A 15,381-nucleotide genomic window follows, 5' to 3' on the forward strand; every position below is an offset into this window, starting at 1 on the left:
CGCTGACGCCGGCCTTGAGGCCCGAGTCCTTCGCCTACGATTCTCCAGTTCCTCTACTCTGATGCCACCGCCGCCATGTTTTCATCATGTGAACAAACAAATTGATTTAATTTAATCTCTTGATTAATGGAAACGACAAAGTTAAAAATTATATTTTATTGACATAAATCAACAAATTTAGCAGAAAATCAACAAAGATTTGGGTCGTCAGTAATGGAAACAGTTAAACGGTGCAGCCCCACTGGAGCGACGTGAGAATCTTTTCCTGAAGGTGGCGCTGCTGGGAAAACAGGCGACGGGGCAAAGTTAAAGAAATGAAATCCATCCATCCATCTTCTTCCTCTTATCCTGGTCGGGTCGTGGGGTCAGCAGCTTCAGAAGGGAGGCCCAGTCTTCCCTCTCCAGTCTCTTCTTCCAGCTCCTCCAGGAATCCCAAGGCGTTCCCAGGAATCCCAAGGCGTTCCCAGGAATCCCAAGGCGTTTCCAGGAATCCCAAGGCGTTCCCAGGCCAGCAGAGAGACATCGTCCCTCCAGAGTGTCCTGGGTTTCCCCTCCTCCTGGTGGGACATGAACTCCTCACCAGGGAGGCGTCCAGGAGGCATTCTGACCAGATGCTCCTCAACTGGACCCTCTCGACGTGAAGGAGCAGCAGCTCTACTCTGAGTCCCTCCTGGATGACTGAGCTTCTCTCTCTAAGGGAGAGCCCAGCCACCCTACGGAGAAAACCCATTTCGGCCGCTTGTATCTATGATCTTATTCTTTCAGTCATGACCCAAATGAAATCATTAGCAACAAAAAACTGTTCAGTTCCTTTATGAGATTTTACTTTTGGTCAGTTTAAATGATAAAGTGTGTGTGTGTGTGTGTGTGTGTGTGTGTGCTTGTGGGAGCCATTTCTGTCTGCAGTGTGAGATGGTGAACAGAAATGCTGCTTTGTGTTGCAGAATGAGTGGAAGTTAATGGAAAGGCCCCACAAGACACGAAAACACGACTCTGTGTGTGTGTGTGACCTCTGAACACATCAGTGTGTCTGTGGGGGGGTCTGCCCAGGGACCTTTGAGCAACACTGGAAGCGTGCTGTTCACGTGTCGTCTGCATCGCCGTGGCGACTGGGAGCTCGGCCAATCAGGTTGGCCGTCCGCCTGCAGCAGCGCTGACCTCAGCAGGAGGAAGAGGAGGACGAAGGCCGTCCAAGTGGAGGAGAAGGGAGAGACTTCTGGGCTCTGATTGGCTGCGACAGACGCCATGGTTACCTGGACAGGTGAGGGTTCTGTGGATCAGAACCAGACGGTGTGTTGATCCTCTCACCTCCGTCATCGAGTCCAACAGGAGAGACGGGGCCCCGGCGGCCATGTTGGATCCAGACCCATCAGTTATCCTGCTGGATCCAATCAGCGTCTCGGTTCTTCCACATCCAGCTAATCAGCGCCAGGCGGCTCCACTGATCCTGCTCTTCCCCTAAACATGAGTTATTTCATGTGAGCGGCCGCAGTTGTTATGGAGAGGCCGTAAATCCAGCCTAGTCAAATCACAGACGCGTGGAAACACGAGCCTCGTTCATCAGAACCAGAGAAGCTGCTAAACGGACCTGAACCGGTTCAGCAGCAGAAACGTTTAGCTTTAACCTGGAATTTCTCTGAGTTAAAAGCCATTTTAGTCTCTTCTGGGGTCAAATTCTGACTGAGGGTCAAAGGTCACCTCCTAAACAAACTTTAAAATCCACGGAAACTTTTGAGCCTTTTCCAGTTTATATGTGAGCAGCCATGTTGCTAAACTCATGAGCCGCAGCAGTTAGCATGATGCTATGCTAACATAGCATCTGAAGTTGAACTCAGTATTTTCCTGGAATAATACTGGTCATACTGGTCTGCTTTAATGTTGCCATGCAAATTTAAATTATTAGTTAAAATTATTGACTCCAAACTATTGATTATTGAAAAATGACTTTTAATTCTGCAGTTTGTTTCAACAACATTTTAACGTATTTAACATGTAGTGCAGTATATTTTCCACTATAATTTCTGTTTTTAATATAAATATAATAACATGAATTTAGCAGCAGATGTAAAAATCTAGAAAATATCAGTTTGAATTAACAGAAATGTGAGTAAATGACAGTGAAAACTTCTGTTTCAGCCTCGATGGAAATGTTTTGGTGTTCTGCCTCCTGATTGGACGGAGCTGCTGCTCAGTTCATCTCAGTGAAGCTGGTGTCACGTGGTTTCCATGGAAACGGCAATGCACAGGGCCAAACATCAGAAAGCAAACATCCAATGAGGTCAGAGGTCAGCTTCAGGATCATTAGCACCCCCTGTGGTGAGGCCGTTGTTAGCATCACTGAACAGATCTGTTTCGAGCGTTTAGCATCCTGAGGCAAGGGGAACTTCATCAGCTCAGACTGAGCGCCTGAAGGACCGAGACCGTTTCTTCACCGCTGCAGTTGACGCTCTCCGTCTCTTACCTGTTGGTTGCCATGGTTACAGGATGCAGGAGCCTTGGCTGTTCACAATTCATGCGGGAACACGATCACGTCTGAAACTGTCAGGAGGTATGGTCGCCATGGTTACAGCAGGTTACCGACAGGAGCTGCAGGTGAGATGAACATGAACCCACCAGACCGGATCAGAGATCTAGATGAGTCCAGATCCCGGATCGGATCCCGGATCGGATCCAGCTGATGCAGGGAGCTGCCGGTTGTTTGGACCGGTTCTGGTCCTGGGGGACGGAGCGCTGCGCCTCCCGGAGCCGCTCCGTCAGCAGCGCCTCGTTAATCACTTCATCTCTTCATCGTTGGCCCCCCCAACACCCCGGGGAGCGGCGATGCAGAAACACACGGCTCAGAGTGTGAGGAAGAGGAGGCAGAGGAGGAAGAACAAGGAGCCCCGGCTGCTTGAGCAACCCGCCGCCACCCCTCACCCACTTCCTGTAAGCTCTGATTGGCCCAGGAAGTGGGGGAAAGGTCGGGGGGGCTCTGAGCTGAGGCTCTGAGCGAGGCGTGCAGCCGGGGTCAAGAGGTCAAATCCCAGCAGGGTTTGGCAATAGGTGGAGCGAGAGCCAACAGGAAGAAGACTGCTGCTGGGTCCCAGTTACTACTGGAACCAGTGGAGTGACGTTGTCCATCATTAAAGGACTGAAGTTTTATCTTTGGGCCCAAAGAGGAACAACCTAGAGCTATAGATCTAGAGCCAGCTTCAGTTGTTCCAGCTGTAAACTAGAGGCTGACCTCTGACCTCTGACCTCAGGTCCACATAAAGCCGGTTCCACAGTGGATCTTCTAGCAGCTGCAGAACATTTGCAGAACCAGAGATTAAAGTCTCAGATCATGTTTTCATTAAAGATCTGCTGGATCAACCTTCAGACCGCTCAGGTTCTGGTTCTGGTTCTGGTTCTGAACCAGTTTGGTTTCATCTTTTCATGTTTGATGAGACAAAACGGGACATTTATTGTTTCATAACTGGTGGCTTTATGATGTTTCTGTGGAACGTTGAACTGCCTTGTTTCTGAAATGTTTCTCACGAACAAACTGAACTACAGAGCACAATGGCCTAGTCAAAGTCCTGAGTTGATGCTGTGATTCAGAGTGAGGAGTCGGACAGTTAAAGTCTTTCTGAGCCATTTCTGGTTTTCGGATACATCTGAACATTAAATGCAAAAGACAGAAAAGACAAATAACTTTTTGAGTTTCTGTTTCTGACTTCAGAATAATCCAACATGTGACAGAAGGATCTGCTGCTGGACCGCACCGACCCGCTGCAGAACCTCAGTGCCGGGTTAGAGGTCGCCCAGGGGTCAGGAGGTCTCCATCTATCCATCACTCGTCTTGCGTAAGTCCAGGACACCCGGACGACCGTCCTGCTGTGAGGACGTCTGTCTTCCCTCTGGACGCCGGCCCAGAGGTTGAGAAACAGCAGCTGGGAGGTTCTGGAGGTTCTGCTGATCCGAGGGAGAAAGAGCCGAGTCAGCAGGACGGGGGCCGGAGGGCTGGAGATGGACGGATGAATTTACCTCCAGGCCTTCATCAGCCTGGCGGGCTGCCAGCCTCCAGTTGCTCCTTCGTTCAGGTTTAAACCAGAAACAGCAAAACGTCAGTATGTGAACACAGCCTGGGGTCAGAGGTCATTCACCTGAACTCTAACCACTTCCTGCCTCATGCTAACAACATGTTAAAAACTTCAGCTAATAAAGTCAATAAAGGATCAAAACATTTGACCACCAGACTGACCGGCAGCAGGTGAAAACTAAGTACACCCCGTCCAGGTTCTGACTCCAGAAAACACCGAGCTGGTCCAGACTGCCATTATTTACAGAAGAGAGAGAAGATGAAGAAAGTAAGTACACCCTGCTGTCTTCCCACCCTGACAGGTTTGCTAGAGGCTGAACCAGAACCAGTGATCTAACTGGGTTAACTGGGATCTTCTGACTGGTGGGGAGATCTCACCTGGGAGGTCAAAGGTCAATGAAGTCCTACATGCATGACTGTTCAGATGAAGCTGATCTCTGTGTGGTCTGGTTAGAGCGGTTACCATAGCAACTGCCTGCTAGAAGCCTTGTGGGCGTGGCCTGATGTGACAGAATGATCAATGGATCGATAAGAGAGCGAGATAATCAGCCACAGACTATGTGTGTGTGTGTGTGTGTGTGTCTGTTTCTGTTTCAGTGTCTTTCATCACGTTTCTTACGCAACCCCGCTGCAAGCCGTGGGACCGGAGGAGCCGTGGAGCGCTGCTGCCTCCTGCTGGAGCTGCCATGAACTGCACCATGTGATCCGGTCAGTTTGATTATTTATCAGGGACGATGTTAAAAAATCATCATCAATAAGTGGCGGAGGTTTTCTAGAGATTTAACTTCGGCTGGTTTCTGTCTGCAGGTGGCTAACTGTAAAACCATCCAACATGCATCCATATAATAATAATAATAATAATCATAATAATAATAATAATAATAATAATAACTAGAAAATTCCTGAAGAAATTTAACTGGGGCCTGCCAAAGTGTGCCCGTCGGTTTGGACCCAGCGTTCTGATGCTAAAAATTAGCATCAATGCTAAAGAAAGCTGCAATGTAATCAATAGCATGTGGAGAATCACAAGAATGTTGACTAACATAGACTTGCACCATTCAGTATACTAAACGTGGCTAAAACTACAGAAAAAAAGGTAATAGCTTATTTAAGCTAAAAGGCTAATGCTAATGAACTGCAGTTCCCTAACCTGAGAGAAACAGATAATGCAGAATGATATCAGGCCAGAGGGGCATATTGAGGCTTTTGTTTTGAAATTTGCAGAAAGCTTAATAATAAATGCCCACACTAATCCAATGTGTAAGAGTGCTTTGGATAAACCAGTCACATAAAGCCTAAAAGAGCAATTACATGATGTAAAAATTGTCAAGGCTTTAATTTAGAAATTTTTGTTAAGCTTCATTTCAAAGGGCCACACTCATCCAATGTATAAGAGTCATTGGATTAAATCAGTCATATGCTCATGAAAGCAATTACTTGATGTAAAAATATTCAAGATAATAGAAAAATAGGTAATAGCTTATTTAAGCTAAAAGGCTAATGCTAATGAACTGCCTTGCTGTGCAAGGCAGTTCCCTAACTTGGGAGAAACAGATAATGCAGAATCATATTAGTGTCAGTTAGAACTACAGATATGGCGTTTTTGTAGTCCAATTTATTAGCATTAGGTCAAAGGCTAATGCGCAAGGCAGTTCCCTGACCTGAGAGAAGAATATAAAGCATTCTAATATTATTGCACCGCCATAGGCGGTGCATTAACCTTAGGGGAATATGAAGGCTTTTATTTTGAAAAATAAACATAAGCTTCATATTAAATGCCCACACTAATCCAATGCCTAACAGTGTTTGGGTTAAATCTCTTATTTACTGGCCTAAACAGCCAGTAGTTCTAAATGGAAGCTCTGTTTTAACTGAGTGTCAGTTAGAACTACAGATATGGTGTTCTGATAGTCCTATTTATTATCATTAGGTCAAAGATAATACAGGCTAATAATACAGGCTAATATTACAATAATACAGGCTATTATTATAATACAGGCCTTACGGCGGTGCACTAACCTGACAGAGATATTGGGGCTTTTATTGTGAAATTTCTATTGAGCTAATTTAAAATTGACACATTAATCCTGTGTGTAACAATGGTTTGTTAAAATCAGTTATAAAATGCCCAAAACACAAGTAGTTCTAAAGGCCAGCTCATTCCAGAGTGACCTCCCATAAATCAGCTGCTCTGGCCTCATGTGTTCCGTTGCTATGGTAATGGATCAGCTGCTAACTGTCATATCTGTGTGAGACAGAAAGAGGGGAAAAAAATTCTATCTTTGTGAGACACCCAGCCAATTAATATGGAAAAAGCACTCCGAACAAACCTTTGCCGTTCAGGAACCGTAATACATATTTGAAAACCGTTTGAAGCGTATGAGAGGGCTATTTGTCGTCTCCGATTGTACCGCAATTCATATTTTTACCTCATTCACAGTAATTGCAGTGATGAGACAAAAAATTGTGCAGAAACTTTTCAGAAATACATGGAAGTGAACCTGGGAGAGCGTCAGTTACCCTGTCCCATGATTTTGCTCTGAAGCACCTTGACAGAAAACCGTGAGACCTAGAAAAATATTGAGCACATTTTACCGGAGCAGGCATGCGTATCAATGTCATGACCGAGTTTGATACTGATAGGGCGATATTTGTGGGCGTGACGGCGATTTGAAAATTGTCTTTGGGTCAAAAATTTGCTTAAATTCTCACTCTAAAAAAGCGGCAGTTGGTGTCAGTTATGCTCGGCGTTTTGGCAGTTGGAAATTAGCTCCTCTGGGACCGGGGTCAAAGTTCGCGGTTCATCTGAGCTTTTGAGATGCTTATCAGCTGTAAAAACGCCTCGTTGCTATGGTTACGTGACATAACATTGCGAAAGTAAAAAGGTGAAAGCAGAAATTCTTCCAGCTGCTCAGCATCCAGCAGAGCCGCTCCAACATGCTGCCACCAGGAGGCGCTGAGAGGAGAAATGCTCAGAAAGGTCTCAGAAATTTAGAACAACATGAAGAACGTTGACAGGGAAGATTCAAAACGAAGTGAAAATCACTGATGAAGAGTTAAAACCGGAGGATAGAAGGACCGACAAGAGGCCAAACCTTAAAATAAAAATTCAATTAAACAAGACCAAACGGGTGAAGAAGCCATAAAATAAAACATTTGTAGTAACTGTTCTCAGATGCGGTGCGGTGGTTCAGCCGCCAGAGGGCGCCGTGGAGCAGCTCCAGGTCTGTTGAAAACCCTGGAATAAAGTTTGATGTTAGTTTCTAAACTGATCCCAAAGCAGCTCCACGGGACTCTCTGAGCTCATGATGTCATTCTGACGTGAGCAAACACCCTCACCACCAAACCGGAACTTCCAGGATACTCCTTCACATTAAAAGCATGGCGTTCACTGTGATGGATGCTGGAAAACGTAAAGATATAACGTTACCCCAGAGGTTCTGGAGGTTCTGGATGTTCTTTAGGACTGAAGCAGAAGCAGCTGTTTACAGTGAAGTCATCAAATCTTCACTTCTGTTTCAGCTGGACGTTAAAGATGAAAATGTTTCTCCTGCTGGAGTTCAGGTTAGCTTCCTTTGAGTTCAAGTTGGATCAGATTTATTTCAGATTTATATTTCTGCCTCTTCTGGAGTTCAGATAAACCGATCTGAACGGCCAGCAGCAGAACTGGATCAGAACCAGACCCAAAACTCCCTTTGAAATGGAGCTGAGATAATATTTTCAGTTTGCTCAGGCTCTGAAGGCCTCCTGGATTATTGCCTTGAATCCTAAATATTACATTTAAAACAGTTTTCTGTATTTGTGTTAAATGTGATTGAGCAGAAAACTTTATTTTCTTTTTCTATTTTTAATTGTGGAGGACTGAACCTGCCAAAATGATCAATAAATCCACAAATAAACAAAAGGCTTGATAAACTATTTAATAGCATTCAGCACATAGAAAAAAATGAGAATTTGTCCAACTTAATTATATATGTATTATATCTGAATATTGACTAATTGTTTTATTGTTTACTACAATATTAAACTAAGATTATCACTATTATCTAAGTCAGTGGTTCCCAGAGATTTTCTGGACCTGCTACAGATTACAATAAAATCCCCCCAAAAAGAAAAAACAATCAACTGGTCACACGTCGTTCAACCAGACAGAAACCTTTACACACATTTTGTTTTCAAATGCCACAGAAGTTTATTTCACACTTCAGGTTGTAACAAAACAAACTACAAACTGTCTTTACAGTGAAACACTTTTGAGTAACTATTTTTATTTATTTATTTATTTTTTGGCTTTCATTCATCCATACCGCTTCCTGCATCCCCTCCAATGGGGGGATGAACCTCTGAAGTTCCGATCAGTGGTTCCCCCCACTTTGGGAACCACTGATCTAAGTTTCCATTTTATTGCCACTCTTATTTTATTAGTTTTCTTTTTACTTCATTATTTTAGTCATGCATTAATTTATTTTGTAGTCTTATCATATATGAGCAGTGATGTCGTGAAGTGACGTTCTGCTCAGATTATGAGGAGAAGCCATCTTTGATTTCACCTCTTTATTATTATTTTGAATCAGAAAATCAAATCAAATTTATTGAAAAGAATTTATTTTCTAAAGCGAAAGACCAGATCTCTGATCGGCTGAGCTTTATTCTGAAAGGTCAAGCCGGATGTAGTGTCTGGTTATGGCTGGTAAAATGCCAGTTCCAAATATGGGCCTGACGTCAGCGCTAGGCTCCGCCCCTTTGTGCAGCCAGGTCCTCCTGCGCTCAGCTTCATTTAAACTTTCCTCCGCGGCGCAGCGAGCCGCACCGACTCTCCCTCAGCAGCCCAGCCGCAGTCTGGTCGCTGACTCTCGGCCATGGCTTCCGTCACCTGCCGGGTCCAGTACCTGGAGGACTCCGACCCGTTCATCTGCACGAACTTTCCCGAACCACGGAGACCTCCGACTGTCTCCCTGGAGGAGGACCAGCTGCTGAGCGAGCAGATCTCCGGGATCCACAAGCTGCTCGGGGCGCCGCTGAAGGTGGGTCACACTCCGAACCGGGCCGGAACCGGGCTCAGAGTGAGCTTAGTGCCAGAATCTGTCAAGTGAGGCGCGTGGAGGGAGGAAAGGCTTCCAGGGTGAGGTTACACGTAGCCAGGGTGACGTCATGATGAATAATTACACAAAACGAGTCCGGTCCAGTAAAGGTTCACCTGGACAGGTGAGTCCGGAGGAGCAGAAAGTCCCGCCTCTTTACTGACCGGATACACTTCAGATAAAACTGAACCTCTTCAGAAGCTGAGGCCCGGTCCAAACCGGGTCAGAACCGGGATCCAAACCCAGCAGCCGGTCCACAACACACAACGGCCTAGTCAAAGTCTTGGAAGGCTGTGGTGGGACGTTCGGAAAGCAGAACCACAACAATCTGAACCGGAGCTGGAAACCAGAGTGGACCAGAACCGGTTCTGCTGAGACGGATCCGGGTCTGTGGAGGTTCTGCTGGATCCTCTCCTGTTTCTGGAGGTTCTGATGTTTCTGTGTTGGGCTGTCAGAAGTTTTCTGTTCTGACCTGGGTCAAAGTTTCTGCTCACCTGTTGAGCAACCAGGAGCATGAAAGGGGGCGGGGCTTCCAGCACCTGGGCAGGTAGAGCAGGGGGTGGGGCTTCAGGGAGCTGCAGCTGATTGGTCCGTCAGGCTGCAGCTTTCAGCGGCGAAACGACGACCAGTCTGAGGACAAACCCCCCCAGTCCTCCCAGTCCTCCCAGTCCTCTTGTTCCTGGCACATTTTTTCCGTTTTGCCAAAACAGGAGGCCTGCAGGAATGTTCAGACACATTCCTACAGGCCTCAAACGCCTCACAGCAGACTGGACTGGACAGCCAACGGTCGGTCCGACTCGTTACTAAAGGTCAATGACCTGAAGTTTAACGATGCGTTTATAGCCCGTAAGAAAATAGGAATTTTCAGTTCTGATGCAATTTGTGATCATTAAAAAAATCTGGAAAATTTTCTGATAATTTAAAGTTTAAATGAAATAAAATACTACTACTACTAATAATAATAATAATCTCTTACTGTGATAAACAAAAACGTATTTTTTTTTTTTAGGTATTTTGGCAGTTAAAGGGTTCAAAGGTTAAAGGTGACTGGTGGATTCAGGTCAGACAAGTTCGTCTGTCACCATCTGAGGACTCTGACCTTTGACCTCTGGCTCCACACTGAGTCGCCTCTGAATCATTTGTTCCCATCTGCTTGTTCCCATCATGCCTTGGGGCCGGTCCCGCAGCCTGGGAGGGTGTGAGGTCTTCATCCTCTTCCTCACCCCCCAGCAGGAAGTGGGCGGGGCAGCTGATAAGCTAACTGCAGCGTTTCCTTCCTGTTCAAAGGGTTAAAGGAGCAGTACGCCTTTCTCCTCTGCTGGACGGGTCGATCCGGTGGTTCTGATCGGAACCTGGACCCGACCAGACTTCTGGTCCGCGTCTCACCGTCTGAAGCTCCTCCTCGATCAAACCACAGGTGGCGCTACGCCTGGGCGCCTGAGGCTCTGCGACGTTCAGGAGATTTTCTGTGTTTCATAAATTAAATATTTATCAATAACTTGCAATAAGCCACTAAATCAGGGGTCCCCAAAGTGGCCCCTGAGGGCCTCCTGCATGTTTTAGTCTCTCCCTGGTTTAATGCACCTGGATCTAATGATGGCTCGTTAGATGGACTTAAGAAGAACTTTGACCTGCTGAAAAGGTTGATGGTACCAGGAAGGGAACTAAAACATGCAGGATGCAATCGGCCCTCAGGGACCCACTTTGGGGACCCCTGCTGTAAATGATCAAATTCCAGATTTACCTCTTTGCTCTGTTTCATAATAATTTCTGATCATATTAAAAACAAAACGAGCCATGCCCAATAGCCACGCCCACCACAGTAGCCACGCCCACCACAGTGGCCACGCCCGCTGTCAGCTGATGAAGCCTTCAGGTCTGCAGATTTAAAATTTTATTTGTCGGTTTCAAAACTTAAAGTTCACTTTCTAAAACTGTATAAACAATAAAATAAAAAAAAACTGTGATTGTTGTTACCATGGTTACAATCTGATGCCATGAGTTTACTGGGCTGGTTGTGGTTCTGGTTCAGTCCAGTTGCTTCAGGACCACCAACTGGAAGACAGAGCTGATTATTATGGGCTGAGATTCAAACCCAGAACCTTCTTGCTTCCACCACAGCAACACTCTGGATCAAACTGGGTCCAATACAACCAAACTGCCTGGTCCAATAGAATCGGGCTGAACCGGGCCACTGAACATTTCCAAACCTCATGAAACCTGAGCATCAGTTTCTACAGCTGGGCAGTGAGCTCACTCTGATAAACCAGACCAGAACCAGAACCAATACGCTGCAGTTACTGCATCGCTTTAAAATGTGGAGCTGAGCTTCATCATCCTCCTCTTCCTCAGTCCAGAAATAGCAGGCAGAATGTGGTTCCACTGGTTCTACTGGTCCAGAACCTTTGTCTGTGCTGCTTGACTGCCCAAGGTCCGATTGGAACCAGGAGGACTGGAGATGATTACTGGACCAGACTGGACTTCGATAGAGAAATGGTTTTGGATCAGGAGGTTCTGGTTCTGATGGAGTTTGGGTCATAATCTTCTGTCTTTCTGATCCTTCTGGGTCCGGTTGAGTTGGTTCTGTTTGTTGTGGCAGCAGCTGCTGCTGGATCTGTTTACGGTGCACACACACACACACACACACACACACACGCGCGCGCTCTCTCTGGTTCTGACGTCGCTGCTGCAAAGTGATTCATAATCTATAAATAAATACCTGAAGCCTGTGATCTTCAATATTTCCCTGCTTGAGTCTCTATATTTATATTTATATCTATATTCTTTGAATACATATAATCCACGGTTTATTTATTTAATGTTTTTATTCCTGATTAAAGAATTCCAATAAAGTTTGAATACCTTCAGCTCTGGCTAAAATCCAGCTAGCAGGTCTGTGGCTAACATCTAGCTAAATGGTCTGTGGCTAACATCTAGCTAAATGGTCTGTGGCTAACATCTAGCTAAATGGTCTGTGGCTAACATCTAGCTAAATGGTCTTTGGCTAACATCCAGCTAGCAGGGCAGCAGCTAACAGATCCGGTTGTTTTGCAGCTGGAGGACTGTGCCCTGCAGGTGTCTCCCAGCGGGACGTACCTGGACCTGGACTCGTCTCTGGCGGAGCAGCGGGACGAGCTGGACGCCTTCTACCAGGACCTGGCGTGAGTCTGAGCCCCGACCCCCGACCATGGCTGCTGTGGTACCAGAACCGGCACTGGGTTCTGACCATGTCTCCGTTTCCACAGAAAGGGCAGGAAGCCGATCCTGGTCCTGAGGACGCAGCTCTCCGTGCGCGTTCACCTCATCCTGGGTAAATGTTTCCGTCTGCTGACTCACAGGAAAGGCAGGCAGAGTTTCCTCTGACTCAGCTGGTTCTGTTGGGTCGCCTGGTTCTGGAACCTCTGAGAGAACTAAACCAAATCTCTGTTTCCATGGAAACCTGAGGACACAAGCAGACGTCTGGGGAGCGGACCAGACCGCATGTTCCTCTGCAGCCGGCCAGGTCCATCAGGACGGGTTCTGATGGTTCTGGTTTTGGTTGATATCTTCAGATAGAAACGATTGATCAGGGAGGAGGTCAGTCATTTCATAAATGATCTGACATGGATTTTTATGAAGTTACAATCTGCAGCTTCAACCAAATGCTTGTGATTTCAATGTTTCATTATTTAAACCTTCATGATGAAACAGAGAAAACCTCAGGAAACTCTTCTGATCTTCAATCAGATTTAAATGTTCTTCAGTCTGGCGGGTTCTTCTAACCGGGTCGAGGTTCTGGTTCTGGTTGTGTGTGTTTCTGCTCGTCATGTTTTCTGTGTGTTTCCGTGGAGACCAAGTCTCGGCGCCGCGTTTTATTTTTAGCCCGTTATTTTCTGACCTTATCTGAGCCCAGAAGGCTGCTGCTCTCTTCCTGTTTGTGGCTTCAGCCTCCTCCAGCAGTTTGGATCAGAACCCGTTTGGATCAGAACCGTCCTGGTTTCTGGTGTTTTTTCTCCTCTCGGGTTTCCTCTTTGCTCTGTTTTGTCTCAGTTGTTGTGTTTTTGCTCGACCCGGTAAAAGTTCTGGTTCTGGCCTGTTAGAACTTGTCAAACATTTGGGGATTGAACTAAACGCTGGCAAGGCTGCAGCCGGGCCGGTTCTGCAGGCAGCTGTCCCATCTGGACCCGGAGGGGTTCTCTTTGTTTGCAGCAGCTTCAGTCTGTCAGAACAAAGTTTCCCAGAGTTCCTGGGAAGAGTTCTGTGTGGTTCTGGTTCTGTTGGGTCTAAGTAACGTTGTGGTTTCTGGTGTCGGCTCCTCAGCGAGTTGCCTGCAGGCTGGCGAGGCATGCTGGGAAAGCCCCGCCCCCTGGCGTGGTCTGGATAATGCAGCCCCGTCAGGGGGCGGGGCTTTCCCAGCATGCCTCACCAGCCTGCAGGCAACTCGCTGAGGAGCCGACACCAGAAACCACAACTTCTCTGACCTTTAGGATGCTAGCTGGGCTTGTAGCGTCAGCCATGGAGCTCCACCTCTGACCTCCAACCTCTCAACCTCAACAACTGATTAAAATTAGGATTAAAAAGAAACAGGAAATTCTGGCCTGAAAAATAAAAATAAAATGAGAATAAATTTAAATTTAAAATTTAAAATAATAACAATAAAATATAGAATAATCACATAGCATAAAAATCTAAATAAAATCAAAATAGAACCAGAATAAAATCTAGACACAAGCCAGAATTAAAAAAAATCTGAAAATAAATGAGATAAAATTGAATCAACCCAAAATCAGATGAAAGATTGAGATAAAAATGAAGGTAAAACTCCTTAAATTAATTAATCAATAAATTAATCAATAATTGAGCCAGAAATATTGATTTCATTGTGTTTTTGCCTCAAAATTCTAAAGATTTACTATTATAGATCTTTATCTCTGTGGAGACAATCAGCGTGACCAGAATGAGTCTCAGTTTATTTCTATTCCTGCTGCTGGGAACACTGGGAACACTGGGAATAACGGGCTCCAGTTTTAGGTAACTGGAAAGGACCAGATGAAGCTTTTCTTCTCCTGGATCTTTGCCCAGAGTGTGTTGCTTCATATGCTGCAGTGTGTGTGTGTGTGTGTGTGTTTGTGTGTGTGTGTGTGTGTGTGTGTGTGTGTGTGTGTGTGTGTGTGTGTGTGTGTGTGTGTGTGGTGGAATCTGGTCAATGATTTGCTGAGTCGGGCTGGTATTGAGGAAGAGGAGGGTTCCCAAAAACAATGAGTCGACAGCCTTGAGTTACCATGACAACACCATGTTCTGAATGAGTTTTGAATCCGGATCCTGTTCAGAATCCAGGCCGGTTTCCAGTCTCTGACCTGAAAACGTCCAGAGCTCCATCAGATGGCGGATGTTGTGCGTCAGGTGTATGGGCGCTCCAGAAACAAGTGAATACAAAGGTTCCTGCTTGGGATTTCTGTAAAACAAATAGTTAAGATTGATGTAATTAATAGATTGAGCTAATCTCCCAGCTCTAATATTGACATTCTGGTATGGATGCAGCGGCGTCCCAGAACAATACTTTGGATCTCGATCCATCTGGATTGGTCCTGAAACAAAGCGCAGACGCGCTGCTTCCTCTGCTGCTTCTCTTCTTGCTCGGCTTGTTTTCCTCGTTTCCCTGCCAGAGATTCAGATGATTGATTATCAGCTGATCGGCTGTCAGCTGGAGACCAGTTTCTGAAGCAGGGAGGCATCTGAAACATTCAGCGCAGAGGGGACGCGCCCTAATGGCCAAAATGTAGCACCTCATGGTGTCCACCAGGGGCAGCGTGGAGCTGAACGGCAGTGGGCCGAGGACTCCGCCTTGAGGAACGCCTCGTTGATCTTTGCTCCGACTGGAAACCAGCTGCAGAGAACATCTGGACCCAGTTCTGCTGCTGAGACGGATTCAGAACCAGAATCGGTTCTGTTGGACCACATTACCGGTCTGATCAGAGAGACATGGAGGACGGTTCTGTCTGTACGGAACCGGACTCTGGTTCAGTTCGAATCAGGTTCACTCCCAGAGAGGGGTCAAAGGTTAAACACCTCTTCCCTGGTGGCCCTCTCAGCCAGAACTCCGGTACCAAAACCAGCAGCTGTGGCCCGGTTCCTCCTGGTGAATTCGTGCTGCTCGACTCAGACAGGAAATGCCTCAGTGGGTTTATCAGCCTCACTTCCTGTTGAGGATAAACAGGAACCTTCAGCAGGATGAAGGTTCTGTTCTGCAGGTTGGATCCG

General features: G+C 46.3%; 1 protein-coding gene and 1 long non-coding RNA gene across 7 annotated transcripts in view; one reads left to right on the top strand and one right to left on the bottom strand.

Moving 5' to 3' along the window:
* Positions 1-3,968: 3,968 nt before the first annotated feature.
* LOC122823568 lies at positions 3,969-4,629 on the bottom strand. The gene is made up of 3 exons (XR_006369357.1): positions 4,439-4,629; positions 4,223-4,291; positions 3,969-4,051 (listed from the first exon to the last, which is right to left on the bottom strand). It is a non-coding gene; the product is annotated as an uncharacterized LOC122823568 (long non-coding RNA).
* A 3,692-nt stretch (positions 4,630-8,321) lies between these two features.
* The window catches only part of fhod1 (formin homology 2 domain containing 1), a 29,360-nt gene continuing 22,300 nt past the window's right edge, over positions 8,322-15,381 (top strand). The window contains exons 1-3 of one of the 6 annotated variants that reach the window (XM_044103265.1): positions 8,322-9,084; positions 12,196-12,302; positions 12,387-12,451. In XM_044103265.1, coding sequence (XP_043959200.1) covers positions 8,920-9,084; positions 12,196-12,302; positions 12,387-12,451 — 337 coding nt within the window. In that variant the 5' untranslated portion in view covers positions 8,322-8,919. The remainder of the gene's footprint in view (positions 9,085-12,195; positions 12,303-12,386; positions 12,452-15,381) is intronic. The other 5 variants (XM_044103276.1, XM_044103286.1, XM_044103295.1 and 2 more) reach the window with 5 other exon arrangements.

This window comes from Gambusia affinis, linkage group LG02 (assembly GCF_019740435.1).
Source record: "Gambusia affinis linkage group LG02, SWU_Gaff_1.0, whole genome shotgun sequence".
Taxonomy (NCBI): Eukaryota; Metazoa; Chordata; class Actinopteri; order Cyprinodontiformes; family Poeciliidae; genus Gambusia; species Gambusia affinis.